Genomic DNA, 16,398 nt, shown 5'->3' with positions numbered 1-16,398 from the left:
CGTAGTGTGTGCTCCTGCTGGAGGCGCAGTAGGGCTTTGAATAGGGCAGACATCATGCTAAAATAGTTATCCGTGAATCCATAAAGAGAATGGCAGTGTTGGCTCTGTGAAATGGAGGTGCAGGCTGTTTCTGGCCCCAGACCATGGGGTTTTGTTGCTCCTAGCAGACAGGGAGCTCTTGTGCCCAAATGGAGGAGCTCTTGTTCGTGAAATACCTTAGGGTGTTTTGTAAACAATCCGTTCTGGTTAGTAGAAACCTCTGAGCTTTCAGTTTTCACAGATATACAGGACTTCCTTTTTTTGGCCAATATCTCAATCTAAAGCCACTCAGTCTAGAGATAAAATCTCCTTCTCCTTACTTGGAATAGGCTCAAGTGCCTGATCTGCAAGTGGACTGTGCAGGTGTTAAGAGCTTGCATTTGTGTAGTGCAAGAGTTCAGTGCGACCCATGCTGTAGCAGCAACATCGTAGCCTCACAGAATGGTTTGGGCTGAAAGGGACCTCAAAGCCCACCCAGCTCCATCCCCCTGCCATGGCAGGGACACCTCCCACCAGCCCAGGGTGCCCAAAGCCCCATCCAGCCTGGCCTTGAGCACCTCCAGGGATGGGGCACCCACAGCTGCTCTGGGCAGCCTGTGCCAGGGCCTCACCTCCCTCACAGTAAAGAATTTATTCTGAATGTCTAATAGAAACCTACCCTTGTTCAGCTTAAATCCGTTACTCTTTGTCCTATCCCTACACTCCCTGACAAGAGCCCCATCTTTCCTGTAGTCCCCCTTTAGGTACTGGAAGGCTACAATGAGGTCTCCCCAGAACCTTCTCTTCTCCAGGCTGAACAACCCCAGACTCCCTCAGCCTGTCTTAATAGGAGAGGTGCTCCAGCCCTCTGGTCATCCTTGTGGCCCTCCTCTGGACTCAGTCTAACAGCTCCATGTCCTTCTTGTGTTGGGAGCCCCAGAGCTGAACACAGCACCCCAGGTGGGGTCTCACGAGAGCAGAAGAAAGGTGAGAATCACCTCCCTCGCCCTGCTGGCCACACTGCTGGTGATGCAGCCCAGGTACTGTTCAGCCATTTCAATGCAGAAAGATATCTGAGAGAGCAGAATTTTAAGAGGATCTTCTGTATCATTTTAAAGTTTATCTATAATAGCAATGTGTAGGTAGTAAAATATATACTAAAAAAAAAACGTAGTTTGAAGTGTTGCAATACAATACAGTACTCAGCTGTAAGCAAAATTTTAACAGCCAGTCTTAAGTGTAGACTCTAAAAATAATGTGTTTTTTATTATTATTTTCTTTACTTTGCTTAAATTGTAATTCTTTAAAGACTGCTGTCAAAAGATTTTCTTCAAACTGAACTGGGGGAGTGACCAAACAGCTGTCTCTCAAGTCAGCATCAGTGACATAATTCAAGGAATGTGCTTGGAGAATAATGTAGCCAGCATTGTTAATCTTGGCTACCCATCATGTTTATCTCCCCTGCAGTATATTCTTGTTTCCATTGGCCCAGGGAGCAAGATGGGAAACCATTCTTTAAAGCATCCTCCTCTGTGTTTAATCACCTGTGCCAGGTTCTTGATGAGGCCAGTACCTCCTTCCTGGCCTTTGTGTGGTCAATTCAGAAGTGACATTGTTATCCTGAAGAAATGACTGTAGTTAAAAGCAGCTGGCAAAATAAAGGTAAAATTAAGATTAATTAAAGTTAAGGTAACTGGGGAAAAAAAAGATCTCGATATTTTTTCTTCACTTTTTAATTTCTACTTCAAAGAATTCTTTGTGTCTGTAGTCCCAGCTCTCTATCGTACAGGGATCGCAGTAGCTGGACAAAGAAAGAAGCTGCTTTCTGGGCAGGACCTGTGCCTGAGCCAGAACCTGCCGTGCTGGGAGGTGCACTGCAGGGACCCTGATGGTTCTCACGAGGGCAGCTCCAGTTCAGCTAGGCTTGCTAGCTGTGCTTCAACGTTTGCCACATTTCCACATAGGACCTTGCCTTCTGCTCTGAATCAAAGCATGCTTCTGGTAACAGGGACATGGTGCTAGGAGGGCCTGTCTGGCTCCAGCCACGTCAAGTCAAGCTGAGCGTGGGGCAGCGTCTGCTCGTGAGAGCAGAGAGCTGCCTTTACCCAGCACTGAACCTGGGCTAAGGCAGGTCACGGCTGGTGCTGTTTGAGATGTCCTTCATCAGCAGTGCAGATGAAGAGCCCACGGGTGATGAAGCAGTGACCGCAGTTGTTTTTTTCTGCTATCTTTAGTATATGGTCAGTATATTCTTCTGAGAAAAACCATTGAAGGCCAGCAGTCTGCATAGCTCAGTTTTACTCCGTGGACCGTGAAGTTACGAAACCCCTAACTTTCAGCATTCAAACTTCAGCTTTTGCATCTGTACACCTCTTCTGCAAGCTGAGAGATGTGCCTTGAGTTGAGATCTTGCTGCAGAGACCCAGGTAATCGACAACAGGGAATGCAGCAACGCTCCCATGAAGTGTATGAAGGAGTTCAGAGCATGCTGTCTTAGGGGTTGCTCTCAAAGGGCAATTAAAGAAGGAATCAGTTTGTCAGAGAATGGTATTTCTGTGCCTCTCTCAAAAGCTGCTTCAGGTTCTTTGTGCGGTGTCTTAGCTGCTTTAACACAATGTGTGGTGTTGTAGGGCTCCAAGATCATGGCAAACACAGTTACCAGGTCAGTTTGTGTGGAACTAATGGTAATTTGGGGCAAACTAAGTGGTTTAGATCATTTGAGTTGGGAACTCCCTAAACATAGATTCGTTCCTTATATATGTGTGTATGTAATACAAATACTGTGTATTTAGCTGCTCTGCTTTAGTTAGGATTTAGTTTCTCAAAAAGTTGTGGACTTATATCTTGTATAAGGACCCACAAGTCCTTAAAACGGCATTCAGTGATCTGTGAAAGTGATTTCATGACCTGGACATGCGTTTCAAACGAGAGCTAGGATGCTGATGCTAGAGGTACTGTGCAGTCCTGGGGTCCAGTGAGGTTTGATTTGCAGAAGTGCTAAGTGGTGTCAGCTGCTAATTGTGATCGTGGAGGGAGTTAGCCAGAGTATAGAAAGAGGCTGTAAAACTGTCAGGTGTGCTGGAATACTGGGCAGTGGGTTTTGTGAGGAACCTGGGATTATTTCATGTTGTTGCTAGTGGAGGGAATCTTGTGAAATACCTGATGACACGAGGAAACTTCTTTCTATGGTACTTCCCTGAGAAATAATTTATTAGAGGGGGTGAAATGCTATACTTAGTTCATTAACGCGGAGAACTAAGTTTGCATAGTCATTATGTATCAGTACTGTAAAGAAAGTATCACATAGCAAGTATTTCTAGGTGCGTGCTGGAATAAAGGAGTTTCACACCTGAGGTCAGTGATTTCCAGCGTATCATGCATTATTTAAATCAACACATGAAAATAAAGCAGGGGAAAAAAATTAAAATATGAGTATTTCAGGTCTCTGGAATGAAGAAAGGAAAGCTTTACGATGTTCAAACACAGAATTTTTGTTTCTAAAATAAGACCTAGGAAAACAAATGCGACTTCCCTTCCTCTGTTGATGTATAGAATATAATCAGCCCAAATGATGGACGGGCAACACATTGGATTTAGAAGCTCATGGGTGTTGTAACCAGCTAATGCTACAAGTTGGAACAAAGTTACCCTACTCCACAGTGCAACAGTAATAAGAGAATACTAAACAACAATTATCTTATATGTTTCTTTTCAGTCTACCAGCTTTGTATTTTTTTTTTTTCCTCATAGAAGACTAGGGTAGGAAGGAATTGGAGGGAGGGAATTGATTTTAACTTTTTGTCCTCAAAATTGTTTCCCTTTCCGAATTCTTTCATTTGCAGCGTTTAACATTTTGTATTTAATATCTCAGCTCTCATTATTTAAAATAATACCATCTCATTAAAAAATTGTTTAAGACCTTAGAATACCACTAGGAGAGCTTGCCAGGAAAACCCTTGAGAAAATTTATAATTCCGGATTAATTGCAGGGTTTGCGTAGAATGGAGTAAATAATACACGAACCACGCATTGAGTGATGTGAATTAAACGAAATCCTGAATTAATTCAGTAATCTCACTCTCTTCAGCACATTAAATGAGCCACAAGTTCTGTGGAGGATAAAAAGTTGCACAAAGACCATCGTTATGTACTGACAGGAGGATGCTAAGTGAAGACTGCAAAACGAGCCGTGCTGCTGACTCTCGAGGATTTTACTTTCAGCTTCGCTTTAAAAACACCTCGTTAAAGGGAGGTGGATCCTAAAAGGGGGTGTACCCGTGTGTACCTGTGTTAAAAAAGACATTGTGAAAATTCATTTCCCAATCTGTTAAAGGGCTTAGAGATCTTGGAGTGAAAATAATTGCAGAGTCCAAAACAATTTGTATTTATGACTAATGGGCTCAAGTCTCTTCTTGCAGCTTTTCTCATACACCAGCAACAGGCATCCTGTAATAGTCATGCTGTGCTCTGGAGTTTCGCTGAGTTTTTGCCTCTTTTTTGTCAAGACTTGTGCTTAGACGTGGAGGTATTTTGGTTTTGATAAGACTTTTTCTGCTGTCCTTTTGGCTATGTTATTATAGCTAATAATGTGTTGTAAGGAGGGACTGTACCTTGGGAGAGTTTTGGAGAGTAGCAGCAAGAAAACTTAGGAGCAGTTTCCAAAGACATGTCAGAAGTTGCACTTAGCTGTTTCTTTGCAGTTAAAATCTGCAGCTGTTCAGTAACAGAGCTGTAATGATGTCAGCGTGGTATTGGGTGCACCACTTGAAAGTGGATTTAAAAGTGGTTTTATTTGGGCTCTTGAACAGCAATGCATTCCTTTTCTGTCAGTAGGGAATAAAACAACTTCTTTGCTAGACAGTATTCAAAAGCTTAATATTTTTACTGTCCTCCTTCTTATAAGTGCCTGGCCAGCCAGAGACTTCTAGGAAAAAAGGAAGAAGAGAATCAGTATTCTAAAGTAAACAGCGTTCCGAAGTGGGGCAATCAGCATTCGGTATTTTTATTACTCAGAGGGGAGGGGGAAGGGAAGAAGAACACACAAAAACACACATCAAGTTTGAACTTTGTAGTTGACTTAAGATATTTTTTATTTAATGTTAGAATAAGATCCTCATAAAGTTGTGAGAAAGCAAGGGGAACGTCTTTTTGAGCTGTTTGTATTTCACTGTACGCAAGTAGCACAGCATGCTTAGATGTTCTGGTGTGTTACATAAAGGGATGTGCAGATTTACAAGAGCTTAATTATATCATTTGCAAAGTTTTGAGGAGAAAAAAAAACGCATGGTTTGAGCCAACTGGTCTTTGATAGTGTTTTTTTCAGCATTGTTGAGTTTACCTTTTGTTACGTACTGTGTAACACAGACTGGTGTGTACTAATGAGATGCTTCAAGAATTCCACAGCTGCAGCGTGCGAAACCATTTCATCAAAGAGCAGTTTTAGATTATCAGTGCTCATCTTACTTTTAAGCAACATTTTCTACTACATTAAATGGGAAAGCAAAGTAATCCCTGTGCTGATGATACTACAACCCCTTGTGTTTGCAGTTTTTCTTTAAGAACAAATAAAGCGTTTGCAAAATAAAGAGAACCTTTCTTCCTCTGGTGCCCTTGAGAAATACCTTTGCATTCATAATTCTGTATTTGAATTTGGGCATAAGATGTAGGAGTCTGAATGCTAGAAACTTCTGCATAAATAATAAAGTAAAAGCTGTAAAAAGTGTAAAAGCTGTATCTATCCCTCTTTATTATGTCTGTTAATGCTTATTTGGAGATTAAACTGTTAAAATCTGAAAAATTGTTGGTTGATTGAAGCATAAAACAAAAGATCTTTGAGCAAATAGCAAACTGTATGTGTCATGTCTTGTTATATGCCCTGTTTAAAACCGTGTTTTAACCCTTTCTGCAGAGCACACCTGCGACGTCAATACCAACTGTGCAAGTACAAGGCCAGCAGATCAATTTGCAGCCACCTTCATACACTGCAGCAAGTCAGCATGCAGAGCAAATGAAGAAACCTGGACAGAACTTCATGTGTCTGTGGCAATCTTGTAAAAAGTAAATGGCTCTTTTATTCAACTAAGTTCTACTAATAATTAGCCGATGCTTGTAAAGTTATATGACAAGTTCTATCCATTTCGTTTCCTTAAGGTACCTTATACGTGGTTAATAGGGAAAAGAACAAGTGAAAAATGTTGAGGGGATGGAAGAGCGCAAGTCATTTAGCTGCTTTCAATTATACTTCAGAATGTAAAACGTATTTGGTGGCTTTCTTTTAATATATTGGTTCTTCAGTTATAAATAATATACTTCCATATAGTTGAGCAAGAAAAAATAATCCTAGCTCTGATGCTTGTTCTCTGCGTTGCAAATAGAAAAATAGTGACTGTACTCCAGTTACAAATAATATCTAGATGTTATTTTATGTATCCATCCTTTAATATATTTCCTGTGTTTCCAGTTTTGCAAGAGCAGGGTGTTGCAATTCTTTGTCCTGGTCAAAGTCTTGTTTAGGTTATGACTAATTTTAGTTATTATTGGTGCCATTTGTGCACCACAGGACGCCATGTCACACAAGGAAGTAAAAAGGCACTTAGCCATAAGATTGGACAGCAATGATTGGACTTGTTTGATTTGCTGTTTTTGTCCATAAAAAAGATATTTTTATTTAGGAAAAAAAGAAGAGGGGTGAGCTAACAGAGTTTTGGATACTGATTTTTAAAATAACGTTGGTTTGTGAGCGTGAGAAGTTCTCGGTGAAGGATACAGACTTCTGAAACAAAGGTAGTTGTCAAATAGCCACTTTGAAAACAGTGACAGAAATTAGGTAAGTTAAGAATGGGCAAGAAAAAGGATGAGACACTTTGTAGTTGTAGGACAAGACGAAGGGAGCATAAAGATGAGCTGATTTGACAGAAAGCTGGTGTGTAGACATTCAGAAAGTAGGAATGGAACTATGGAAAAATTAGAACTATTGGAACTAATGGTGAAAATGAGGCATTTGAACAAAACTTAGAGGAGGAATACTGAAGGACAGTTAATTTGTAGACCCATTAAGTTGTAGGTTCTATTTCTTTCATTCCTTACAAACAATTAAAAGACCATTAAGTCAATGCCAAGATATATGGATTTTATGTAAGATTCTGGCTGGTACTATAGATATCTACTGTGGCTTTTTAAATCCTTGCCTTAATTTCACCTTAAAAGTGATTTTTGTGTCTTTGGTAGGTGACACAATTTATTGCTATGTAAGAAATGCATGTAAGGCTATAGAATAAGTACAGCTCTAGATCCATCCATACTCCACTAGCTTCACAATAAATACATATAAATACCTTTGTTGGTAGAAGAGTGGATATACTGGGTTAGAAGTGAAAATTTGGGAGTATTTCCTAACAGAAGCTTTGGCAATTTATACCATCTTGAAGAGTTTGATGAATTACAGTTTTGAAGCATAAGCTAGTCGCCAACTTTTGTCTATGTCTTCAGTCGTGTAGGATGAGTTGTGTAGAATTGAAGTGGCATCTAGCCGTGGAACAAGCTGATGTCATGTGAACTAAGATGTACATACGTGCAGACAAATCTTGGGGCAGGAGGAGGAACAATACAGTTATCAGTCTTCTTCCAAGTCTGTTTTAAGGTATTATTCTGGTAATTTTTCCTGAAACTGGAGTCAAGAGCTACAGGGTCAATATTTTACAAGTTGGTCTCTGCCTTGTAGTTTAAAGATACTGTACTTCTCCTTTAGTTTCTCCTGTAGTTACTATACCGGTTTTTGTTCATAGTTGTCCCGTTACTTTTAAAGCCCTCAGAGATTTTGCATTGTTGAAATCTCGTCCTTGTAGTACACATCTCTTTTTCTTACACTGATTTTTAAATATTTATTTCAGCCCCAGCCTAAAAAGAGTTTTGACAAATCTTACACTCAGCATTCTTAGTGGTGAAGAATCAAAATGTTAAGTTAGCAACTTAATCATATGCATATAGCTTATGCATATTCTTTCAACAGCTTGATAAAAATCAGCAGCATCGAATCTCCTGTAGGCTTCCTGTTTCTAATTGCCATAAAAATCTGGAACTGCCACCTATTATTGAGAGTTACACTGAAAACAGCTACAATCTTTGCTGCTCCTATTGTTGTTTAAGCAGGAAATAAGTTTCTTTTGAGTGAGTTATTAGCCTGCCTTCTTACTTTTGCATCCAATACTTGGATTCATGTTTGCCTAGCCCTTAGGTATTAAGCAGGCAGGTTTATCATTGTGATACCACTGTGATTGAACAGTGCTTCTTTTGTGGTATTCATGGTTTACCAGGAAGATAGGACAGTGGATTAATTTGACAGTCATTTACCCTTGTGTTCTGTGAGCATGTCTGTTAGTTTTATTCTCACAATATAGTCGCATTAAGTGTTCCTTCCAGTCTGCATTGCAGGAGGCAGTGAAGGCCCTCAGAAACATTTTATTGACAGTCACAATAAATGTTGATAAGCAGGATTCCAAAGGTGTGGTTGGTTTTGCTGGCTTCTCTTGCTTTGTTTTTGAATTTAATTTTGAAGCGTTACACTAAGAGGTTGGTACCTCACCCTACAGAGTTTGATGTATATAACCTGTACGTTACACAGTCCTCATTACTTGTAGTATCTGAAGACCACAACGAGATCAGGCCCAGCTATATGCAAATACTTGTAACGATCAGCCTCTCCCAGATGAGTTCTGGTTCAGTATCTGAAGTGGAGGTAAAGCTCTGAAAGCTGTCAGCATGCTGCTTTGCATTATGGTTGGTACAGAAAGTAGGTGTTTTCCTTTGAAGTTCAGCTGTCTGCAAGTGCTGCTAATTGTAAGCAGGTTAATTTAAAAGCTGTTACTTTGTTTCACAAGTAGGCAGGAGATGTCTGCTCTTAAATTGCTTTATATTTAAAAAATAAATTGGAATTGCTATCGAATCTCCACTGCCTGTCAGATCAGCTATTAGGTCTGTGCAGCAGCTGAACAGAATGATGGAGAAATTAAGTGTGAAACGAAGAGTTTAGGTTCAACTGACCATATTCTCAGTACTTAAGGTTTTTTATTACTATAGCGAAATGTTGATTTAAGGCTCATGAATAAATAGATATTTCTTTTCTGAATAAATTTTAAATTTTGCAAACTAGTATTATGGAGTCTGACTATGCTGCCTAAGTTATTGAATTTTATACTGCCAAAAGTAGTTTTTCCTCACAAAGTTGTAGTAAATCTGAATCTTTTTAGATCACTGCTTGAAGTATAGCACTGAATGCATTATAGAGTGAACAAACAAACACTGTTGAAACGGTGAGGCTTTAAGAAAAATAAAGCTGTGTTGAATAAAGTGTTTCAAACTACATTTGGGGTTTCATGTATGCCAGGAAATTTGTTTCATCCATGCCAGGGATTATTCATAAAGTGCTAGACTTAAGTTTACGTACTGACTTTCTTCTTTATTGTGGAAAGATGTCTCTTTTCTCTGAAAGATCAGCTTTTGCTGTTGAGCAAATGTAGATGTAAAACACTGTATGTTCATTGTATTTTCTGTTTGGACCAACAGCACGAGGCAGGTATTTTTTCCCAGCTTCCATTCAGTAACAGCTGGGATGGAAAAGATGGATATTCTTTTTTTTATTTTTTAAGAAAGCAATATGTATTGCTATGTGGAAGGTAACTGCTGAATTACAGGCAGTTATTGGAGTAGGATTCAGTTCATAACGAAGGTTTGTCTTTGCATGAAATGAGCCCTTTGACACTGCCGTGAGGTTCAGGTAACAGCAGGTGATGCTTAGGCCCGTGTATCAATCCCAGGTGTTGCACGAAGGGCAGCACTGAGCTGAGCAGTGGGACATGGAAGGAGGTGACTCAAACTTGTCCATAAACCACTGCTGTAGGCTTAAGATGGTGCTTCACCCGTGGCTGCTTCCTGTAAGTCTCTGGCTGGGGTCATCTCCCTCTTGGCACTGTTCAGCCCAGTGAGTTCAGTCCCACATCTTACCGCAAATACGTTTTGTGTTAATTGAAACTGCAATGCTGGTGTGTGAACTGGAGTGGCTGAGGTGGGGGCGTTTCCTCTTCAGTAAGACTGCTGCGGTGGTGGCCTCCATCCAGCAAAGGTGTGAAGGCTGCGGGTGGTAACGACTCCCCAAAAGGCAGCAGCTGTGTTACCAGGCCTATTCTGTCAAGCCTTAAGCACGTGGTCATGAACTGGGTTACTTGAACTCAAATGAATTGTAAGTGGCTAAGTACTTCTTTTCTTTTGGCCATTTTTTTTTTGTTTGTTTCTTGAAGTAGGAGATGTAATTTGTGATGCTTGAGTTATATTTTAAAATATATCTAGGCTAAAAAGAAAAATCTTAGTCATCCCCAGTTTTCATTTTGTATGTTTTGAAATACAGTGAGTCTGCATTGCCATCTAATAGACAACAAAACGTGTTATTTTAACACGTGTGACAATTTGAAAATGCAGATCTAGGAACTGTTGAGGTGGCATTCAAAATGAGCTGTAACTTTTCTATCATGCTGACATGGAAGAAAACCCTTATCAGGCCAAACAGGCTTTCACCAAATAGAACATCAAAAAAACACATTATATACACATTTATATACACTCCTGAGTATTACAGGGCCAGGCTTAGTACAACTTCATCTCTTATGTTGATGCAGAAGCACTTTGTTTGCCAAAGTATCTAATGCCGTATGCTTTGGGGCTGTGGGGATGCAAAGCACTTTGTTTGACATTTTGGGAAGTCATTTAAAAATAGAGGTTTAAGTGAATATGTTGAAAGGGGTCATATAAGTTGATATCTTCCAACTTTTGTGTGTATCAGGAAATGTCATCTATTCATTTCCTTGATTTTTAAATTTCAGGTGCTAAAAAGCACTAATTTTACACTGATCCCTTATTCTCCACCAGTTTTGTCAAGCATGAAGTGTTGAGAGCAAATAGGATGAATTGTCTGTATCCCATTTCTCCACATTAAAGTTCGTATAAGGTCCGAGTATGACTGCCAGTAAAGAAGGAAAACAGAAAAAAATAATACATGAAATCCAAATTTTTAGCACTTGTAGTTTTGTACCTTATTTTATTGTATTGCAAAGAAGTTACCTGTTGCAATTATGATGCATTTTTTGAGTAAAATTTAAAAAAAAAAAAAAAAGATATTTCAATTAGATTCAGCAAAGCCATATTGCCATTTATTGGTAGCTCGCTGATTAAATATATACATGCTTTTTTCATTTAGACGTTTAGATCTTCTCATTTATCATTTCATATTTTCTTTCAGAAAATAAAAATGTGTAGCCAGTATGGGTTATATTTGTGATAGTTGCCCTTTATCATTAACTGAAAAAAAACTTTAAATTTTCCTTTCCCCCTTTTTTTTTTTTAGGTGGTTTCAAACACCATCACAGGTCTTCTATCATGCAGCAACTGAACATGGAGGAAAAGATGTCTACCCAGGGCAGTGCTTATGGGAGGGATGTGAACCTTTCCAGCGGCAGAGGTTTTCCTTCATTACCCATTTACAGGTGCAGATTTTCTTTCGCATACTACTTCAGAAAACAGTAAGGATTTCATGGGAAAATTTCACACACACTGTCTTCCTTTTTTCCCCAAACAGGATAAGCATTGTTCCAGAGATGCTTTGCTTGCAGGACTAAAGCAAGATGAACTTGGGCAAGCAGGAAATCAGAAGCCTTCCAATAAGTAAGAGACCTGAGCCTCCTTAGCAATAGAGAAAATAAGAATATTAGAAATCATTGGAAGAATTTGTGTGTTTATAACTTGGTTTATCAGGTGAAACTGATAAAAGTCCATAACAGTAATCAAATTTGAAGTCCACTGCATTAAGAGAAAATAGGCAAAAGAGGGAAAAGATTCTTATGTGGGAGACGTGGTCACAGTTACCATTAAAAGAGCAGGTAGTCCCTTAAGGTATGTTTGTCAGCACTCAGTAGTGAACATTGTTCATAATGTGCTCTACCGATTTTTCACAACTGGGCAGCATTTTATTGTAACAGAAAGGTGGCTGTAATGCAAATGGAAAGTAATTTGCTGTGTACAGTTGTGTTCTTTCATTCAGCTGAGTTGTCTTACAACTTGCTGTGTTCCTTCCAGTTTTATGGTCAAAATTTGGGCTAATTTGATTCAGGTACTCTTACAATAAACATCGTTTTAAACAAGTTAATCAAGATAAATACCATGACCTCTAGGTCTTCTTATTTTGTGCTGCTACCTGGATTCAGGTTTGGCTCTCCTTTTTCCCCAGAGTTTTTGCAGCCATCTGGAATAAATACTATAGAGTGTGATACGTTTCTGTGGTGTTTTGGGGATGGTTGTGTTACTGTTGAGGTTATTCAGGGCTCAGATACTTGTGTAAGTGTATTAAGACCAGGGCTTTGTGAGTAACTAACTGGACTTCCTGTGTTGCAAGCCAAAGTTGTGATTACTTGGTAATCACAGGCAGACTGTGATGTAGCTAGTTAAATTGCTACCGATCTGCTGGAGGCTGCAGAGAGAGAAAACAGAGTATGAAAGCTGAGAAATTTAGTTTGTATATAAAAAAAAAATAAAAATTCCCAAACTTCTCAGCACTGACTTACGGTTGCATTATAGTGCCTTGTTTCATTACACTAAGCAGCATTCAGACCTCTGAAAACCACAAAGTGAAGAATGATGGTAATATAGTCTTAAATACATGGTAAGTGGGAAGCGTAGGGCTGATGATACAATCTACTAGTATGATGTGGTTTCAACTCTGCCATTTCAGAAAAGTTTCATCATATAACACATCCAAAAGCTCTGTTCCTGCAGGGTTCTTTAGGATTGGCACAGATAGGTGTATTAGGGAAAAAAAAAAAAAAGGCTTTCATACATGCCCTCTTGTAAGGCAGAATTCCTTAATTAGGTCAGCGTAGGTGGTTGTGTGAGCTATCAAAAATGTTCTTCATGCAGCATGGGAATGGGGAAACTTTAATCATAAAGTGAATGATATGATATTAATTTCTGATATTAAATTGATAACATAATTAAGAAATTTTAGGACTCCAGATGTTCTTGAGATGCATATGTGCATGGAGACACAAGTCGGTCTACTTGAGATCTGAGTAACTCTTTTATAGACCCTTTTTTCCAAAATCAAAAAGAGAAGGCAATCTGTATTCATTACAATTGCCCCTTTTCAGTATTTCTAGAATCAAGGCAAAAGTACTTCAGCTTTCTAGATCCTATTATGATAGCTGTTGAAGAGAGACATTTGGAACAGCCTCGGTTGATAAATCCTTTTTCTTCACAATATAAGAAAAACAGCAATGTTCCAGGAATTAAAAAAGGAAGATCAATAATTACTGTGCTGCAGTCTTCTATAAGCATATGTCATTTCCCAACAGTTCCTTAATTCAGCCCCTGCCCTTCTCTTTTTCCTTTGTAAAGACTTTCACTTCTCTTTGCTGGAAAGTGCCTCAATATTCTAATATTCTTACAGGCTGGCTTTAATTAAAAAAAAAAAAAGACAAACACATTTACATTTGATTTATGCTACCTTTGCAAGCACTACTTTGTTTTTAGTATGTTGATATGTTCTACCCAGGGTACTACTTGGGGTTCTGGTACCCTAGTTCTACTAGGGTACTAGAATATTACTAAATCTATGGAAGTCATATTTCACCACTGATGCTGCAATCATCGCTTGATGATATTACGACACTTAAAGACTTATTCATTAAGTTGCACACTTACGTATTCTAAACTCCAGTTGTATGGCTCATTTCAATGTTTCACGTGGAAGAATTTTGACTTCAGTGTTCATACTGAAAACTGAGGATTTGCTTTCACTGTCTTTATTTGTACCAGCTTTATAAAATACACTGAGTAAGTTCTTAATCTGTTTGAAAGCTGCAGTAACTGGTTTTACAGATGTTCGGTATGATTTAACAATTTAGTGTTTTATGTCTTAGATCATAACTTGGATCATGTTGCCTTACATTGCTTACTAAGCACAGCTAATACGTGTTTTATATTGTCTCAGTGTTTAATGGTCCTAGCCGTGTCAAGTTTTAAACAGCTATATTTTTAGGACAGTCCTGCCCCAATCTCAGATGATGTTTGTATAGCCATTATCACTGTTCCTGTTATATTCTATGTAATAAAACGTTCCTTTAAGTAGGTACACTTCAGGAAAGTAGCTCTGTTATTAGTACAATATGTTGTTACTTTCCATCACAGATGTCATTGGTGATGAGCAGTACTTCTTCAAGAATGGTCAGGTTTTTTTTCCCCAAACAAAATAAAGCTTATGACTCTTCTGATGGCTTTGCAGTAAGGTTTCTTGCTGTGGAAAAAAAAGACAAATTGCATATCAGCACTAAAAATTAATGGATCTTTCTGTCTCTGTTCAAATAGATTAAAAAAAAAAAGTTGTCAAAATATGTTTTCAGAGTTGTTAGTTTATCAGAACGTGGTGTAAAGTTTATTAATTCTTTCTTTGCTAATGTAGGCCGCCAGCTGTAGGGGGTACTCCTGCTGCTCCCAGAGCACAGAAGGCCATTGTGAATCATCCAAGTGCTGCCCTAATGGCGTTAAGGAGGGGATCAAGAAACCTCGTCTTCAGAGATTTCACAGTAAGTGTTGGTTGACTCAAGTATTAGATATTAATTATTACCTACTACTATGGATCTTTAACATTTTTTTCTTTCCTTTTATAGGATGAAAAAGAGGGACCAATAACTAAACACATCCGATTAACAGCTGCCTTAATATTAAAAAATATTGGTAAATATTCAGAATGTGGTCGCAGGTAAGCATCATACAATTCTTCTAATACTAGTGGGCAGTGTTGCTTTTGTTCTGTTAGGAACCAAATAATAGGTAGTATTTACTTAGCCTTTAAAAAAGAACACTACTATGTATATTGACAGTTTCTTTATTAGTTCCTCAGTGCTTAGTTCCCCATGCAACTGCTCAGCATCATCTTATCTAAGATAGTATTTGTGATCCAGACTTTGGAAATTTGGTAAATTTGACAGGTTAAATTTTTGGAGATGAGAGAAGTCTTTGCAGTGCGTCTGTCCCTTTTTCTCCCGAAGGCAGTACTGTGTGGCTCTGAAAATTAATTCTTCTGTAAGGAACTTCCCATTGACCGTATACTTTTATCTCAACTTGAGAAAGGGTTGAATGATCTTAGGTGAAGTTTTTATTGTGTTGTGGAGTGACACGCAGTTGCATTCCATGTTCGGTGCTTCCCTGTTACTTTTCCCTCCAAAGTCAGGGTAATTCTAATGAGTGACTCAGTCAGCTTTTCTCTGGCTTGTAGAAGATCCTTCAGTAAGTAAATGGTACAATGCTGACTTGTGGTACCAAGCAGGAAATGTTCTTTGTGATGCAGTAGGAGTAGTTACTGTGCCAGCAATCACCATGTGTTTCACTTCCTATTTCTCCAAGAATTTACAGGCTGAGTGTTTTCCTGTTTTTGCTTTGTATTGTTTCACAGCTTCATCATAGGGGAAGTAATTATTTCTAATGAGAATCTGTTAAAGTTACTTTCTTCTTCAAAAAACTGTCATGAAAGGATATTTTCTCAGTTCTACTGAGTGGGGAGGTCAGGTCAGGGTTAGCAGTCTTGGTACTGGTTGTAGAACCCCTCCTGTTGTCTTTGGCTGTCTGAATGGGGGTTGTAGTGAGGACAGAGACAAACTCTTCTTCAACAGTATGGTGAAAGGCTTAAGGGGAAGCAGGCAGAAGTCACACCAAGGGAAAATCCAGTTAGGTATTGTGAATTAAGAGTGGTCAAACATTGCAACAAGTTCCCCAAAGAGGCTGTGCAATCTTTGTCCTCTCAGACATTCAAAACCCAGCTGGATATAATTTTGAGCAGTGCGATCCAGCACTTGGCCCTGCTTTGAGCAGGAGTGAGACCACATAACTTCAGAGGTTCCTTGTAACCTGAGTTAGTCTATGATCTCAGTGGTCCCAGGCTTAAGAAAACTTTAAAAGCTTAGATCTTTATCTATAATATTCATTAAGTATTTTTGTAGCACTTTCCTAATGATTAATTGTGAACGTTCCAGTGTTAGAGAAACACAAAAAGTTCCATTAATTAAATCAAACATGGAACAAGTTTTTGCTGTGAACCTTACCACTGGCAGCATCATCAAATATTTTCCTCTACCAGGTCCATGTAAATGCATGCTGTATACTCGTCACAGTTGTAGTGTTCCATGTGTTGAGGGTCTTTGAGGGACTTTCTGTGCTGTATTATACCCATCTCTTACACAGGTGTTGGTATGAGGCTTGTGATCTATGCACTCAGTTTCTTTCACAGGATATGAACAAGTAGCTACTGAATGAAAGAAGACTCAGTCTTCCCTGACAGCTTTGCCT

At 38.9% G+C, this 16,398-nt stretch overlaps 1 protein-coding gene across 2 annotated transcripts in view; it reads left to right on the top strand.

Moving 5' to 3' along the window:
* Positions 1-16,398, top strand: part of ARID2 (AT-rich interaction domain 2) — a 103,548-nt gene that overhangs the window by 84,869 nt on the left and 2,281 nt on the right. For both annotated transcript variants that reach the window (XM_082781236.1, XM_082781237.1), the window contains 5 exons: positions 5,927-6,075; positions 11,411-11,549; positions 11,642-11,727; positions 14,516-14,639; positions 14,724-14,815. In XM_082781236.1, coding sequence (XP_082637362.1) covers positions 5,927-6,075; positions 11,411-11,549; positions 11,642-11,727; positions 14,516-14,639; positions 14,724-14,815 — 590 coding nt within the window. The remainder of the gene's footprint in view (positions 1-5,926; positions 6,076-11,410; positions 11,550-11,641; positions 11,728-14,515; positions 14,640-14,723; positions 14,816-16,398) is intronic.

This window comes from Aythya marila, assembly GCF_965140915.1.
Source record: "Aythya marila genome assembly, chromosome: 1".
In the NCBI taxonomy this organism is placed as follows: domain Eukaryota; kingdom Metazoa; phylum Chordata; class Aves; order Anseriformes; family Anatidae; genus Aythya; species Aythya marila.
Note: the sequence above shows the minus strand (reverse complement) of the source record. Positions and strands in the feature narration are given on the sequence as shown.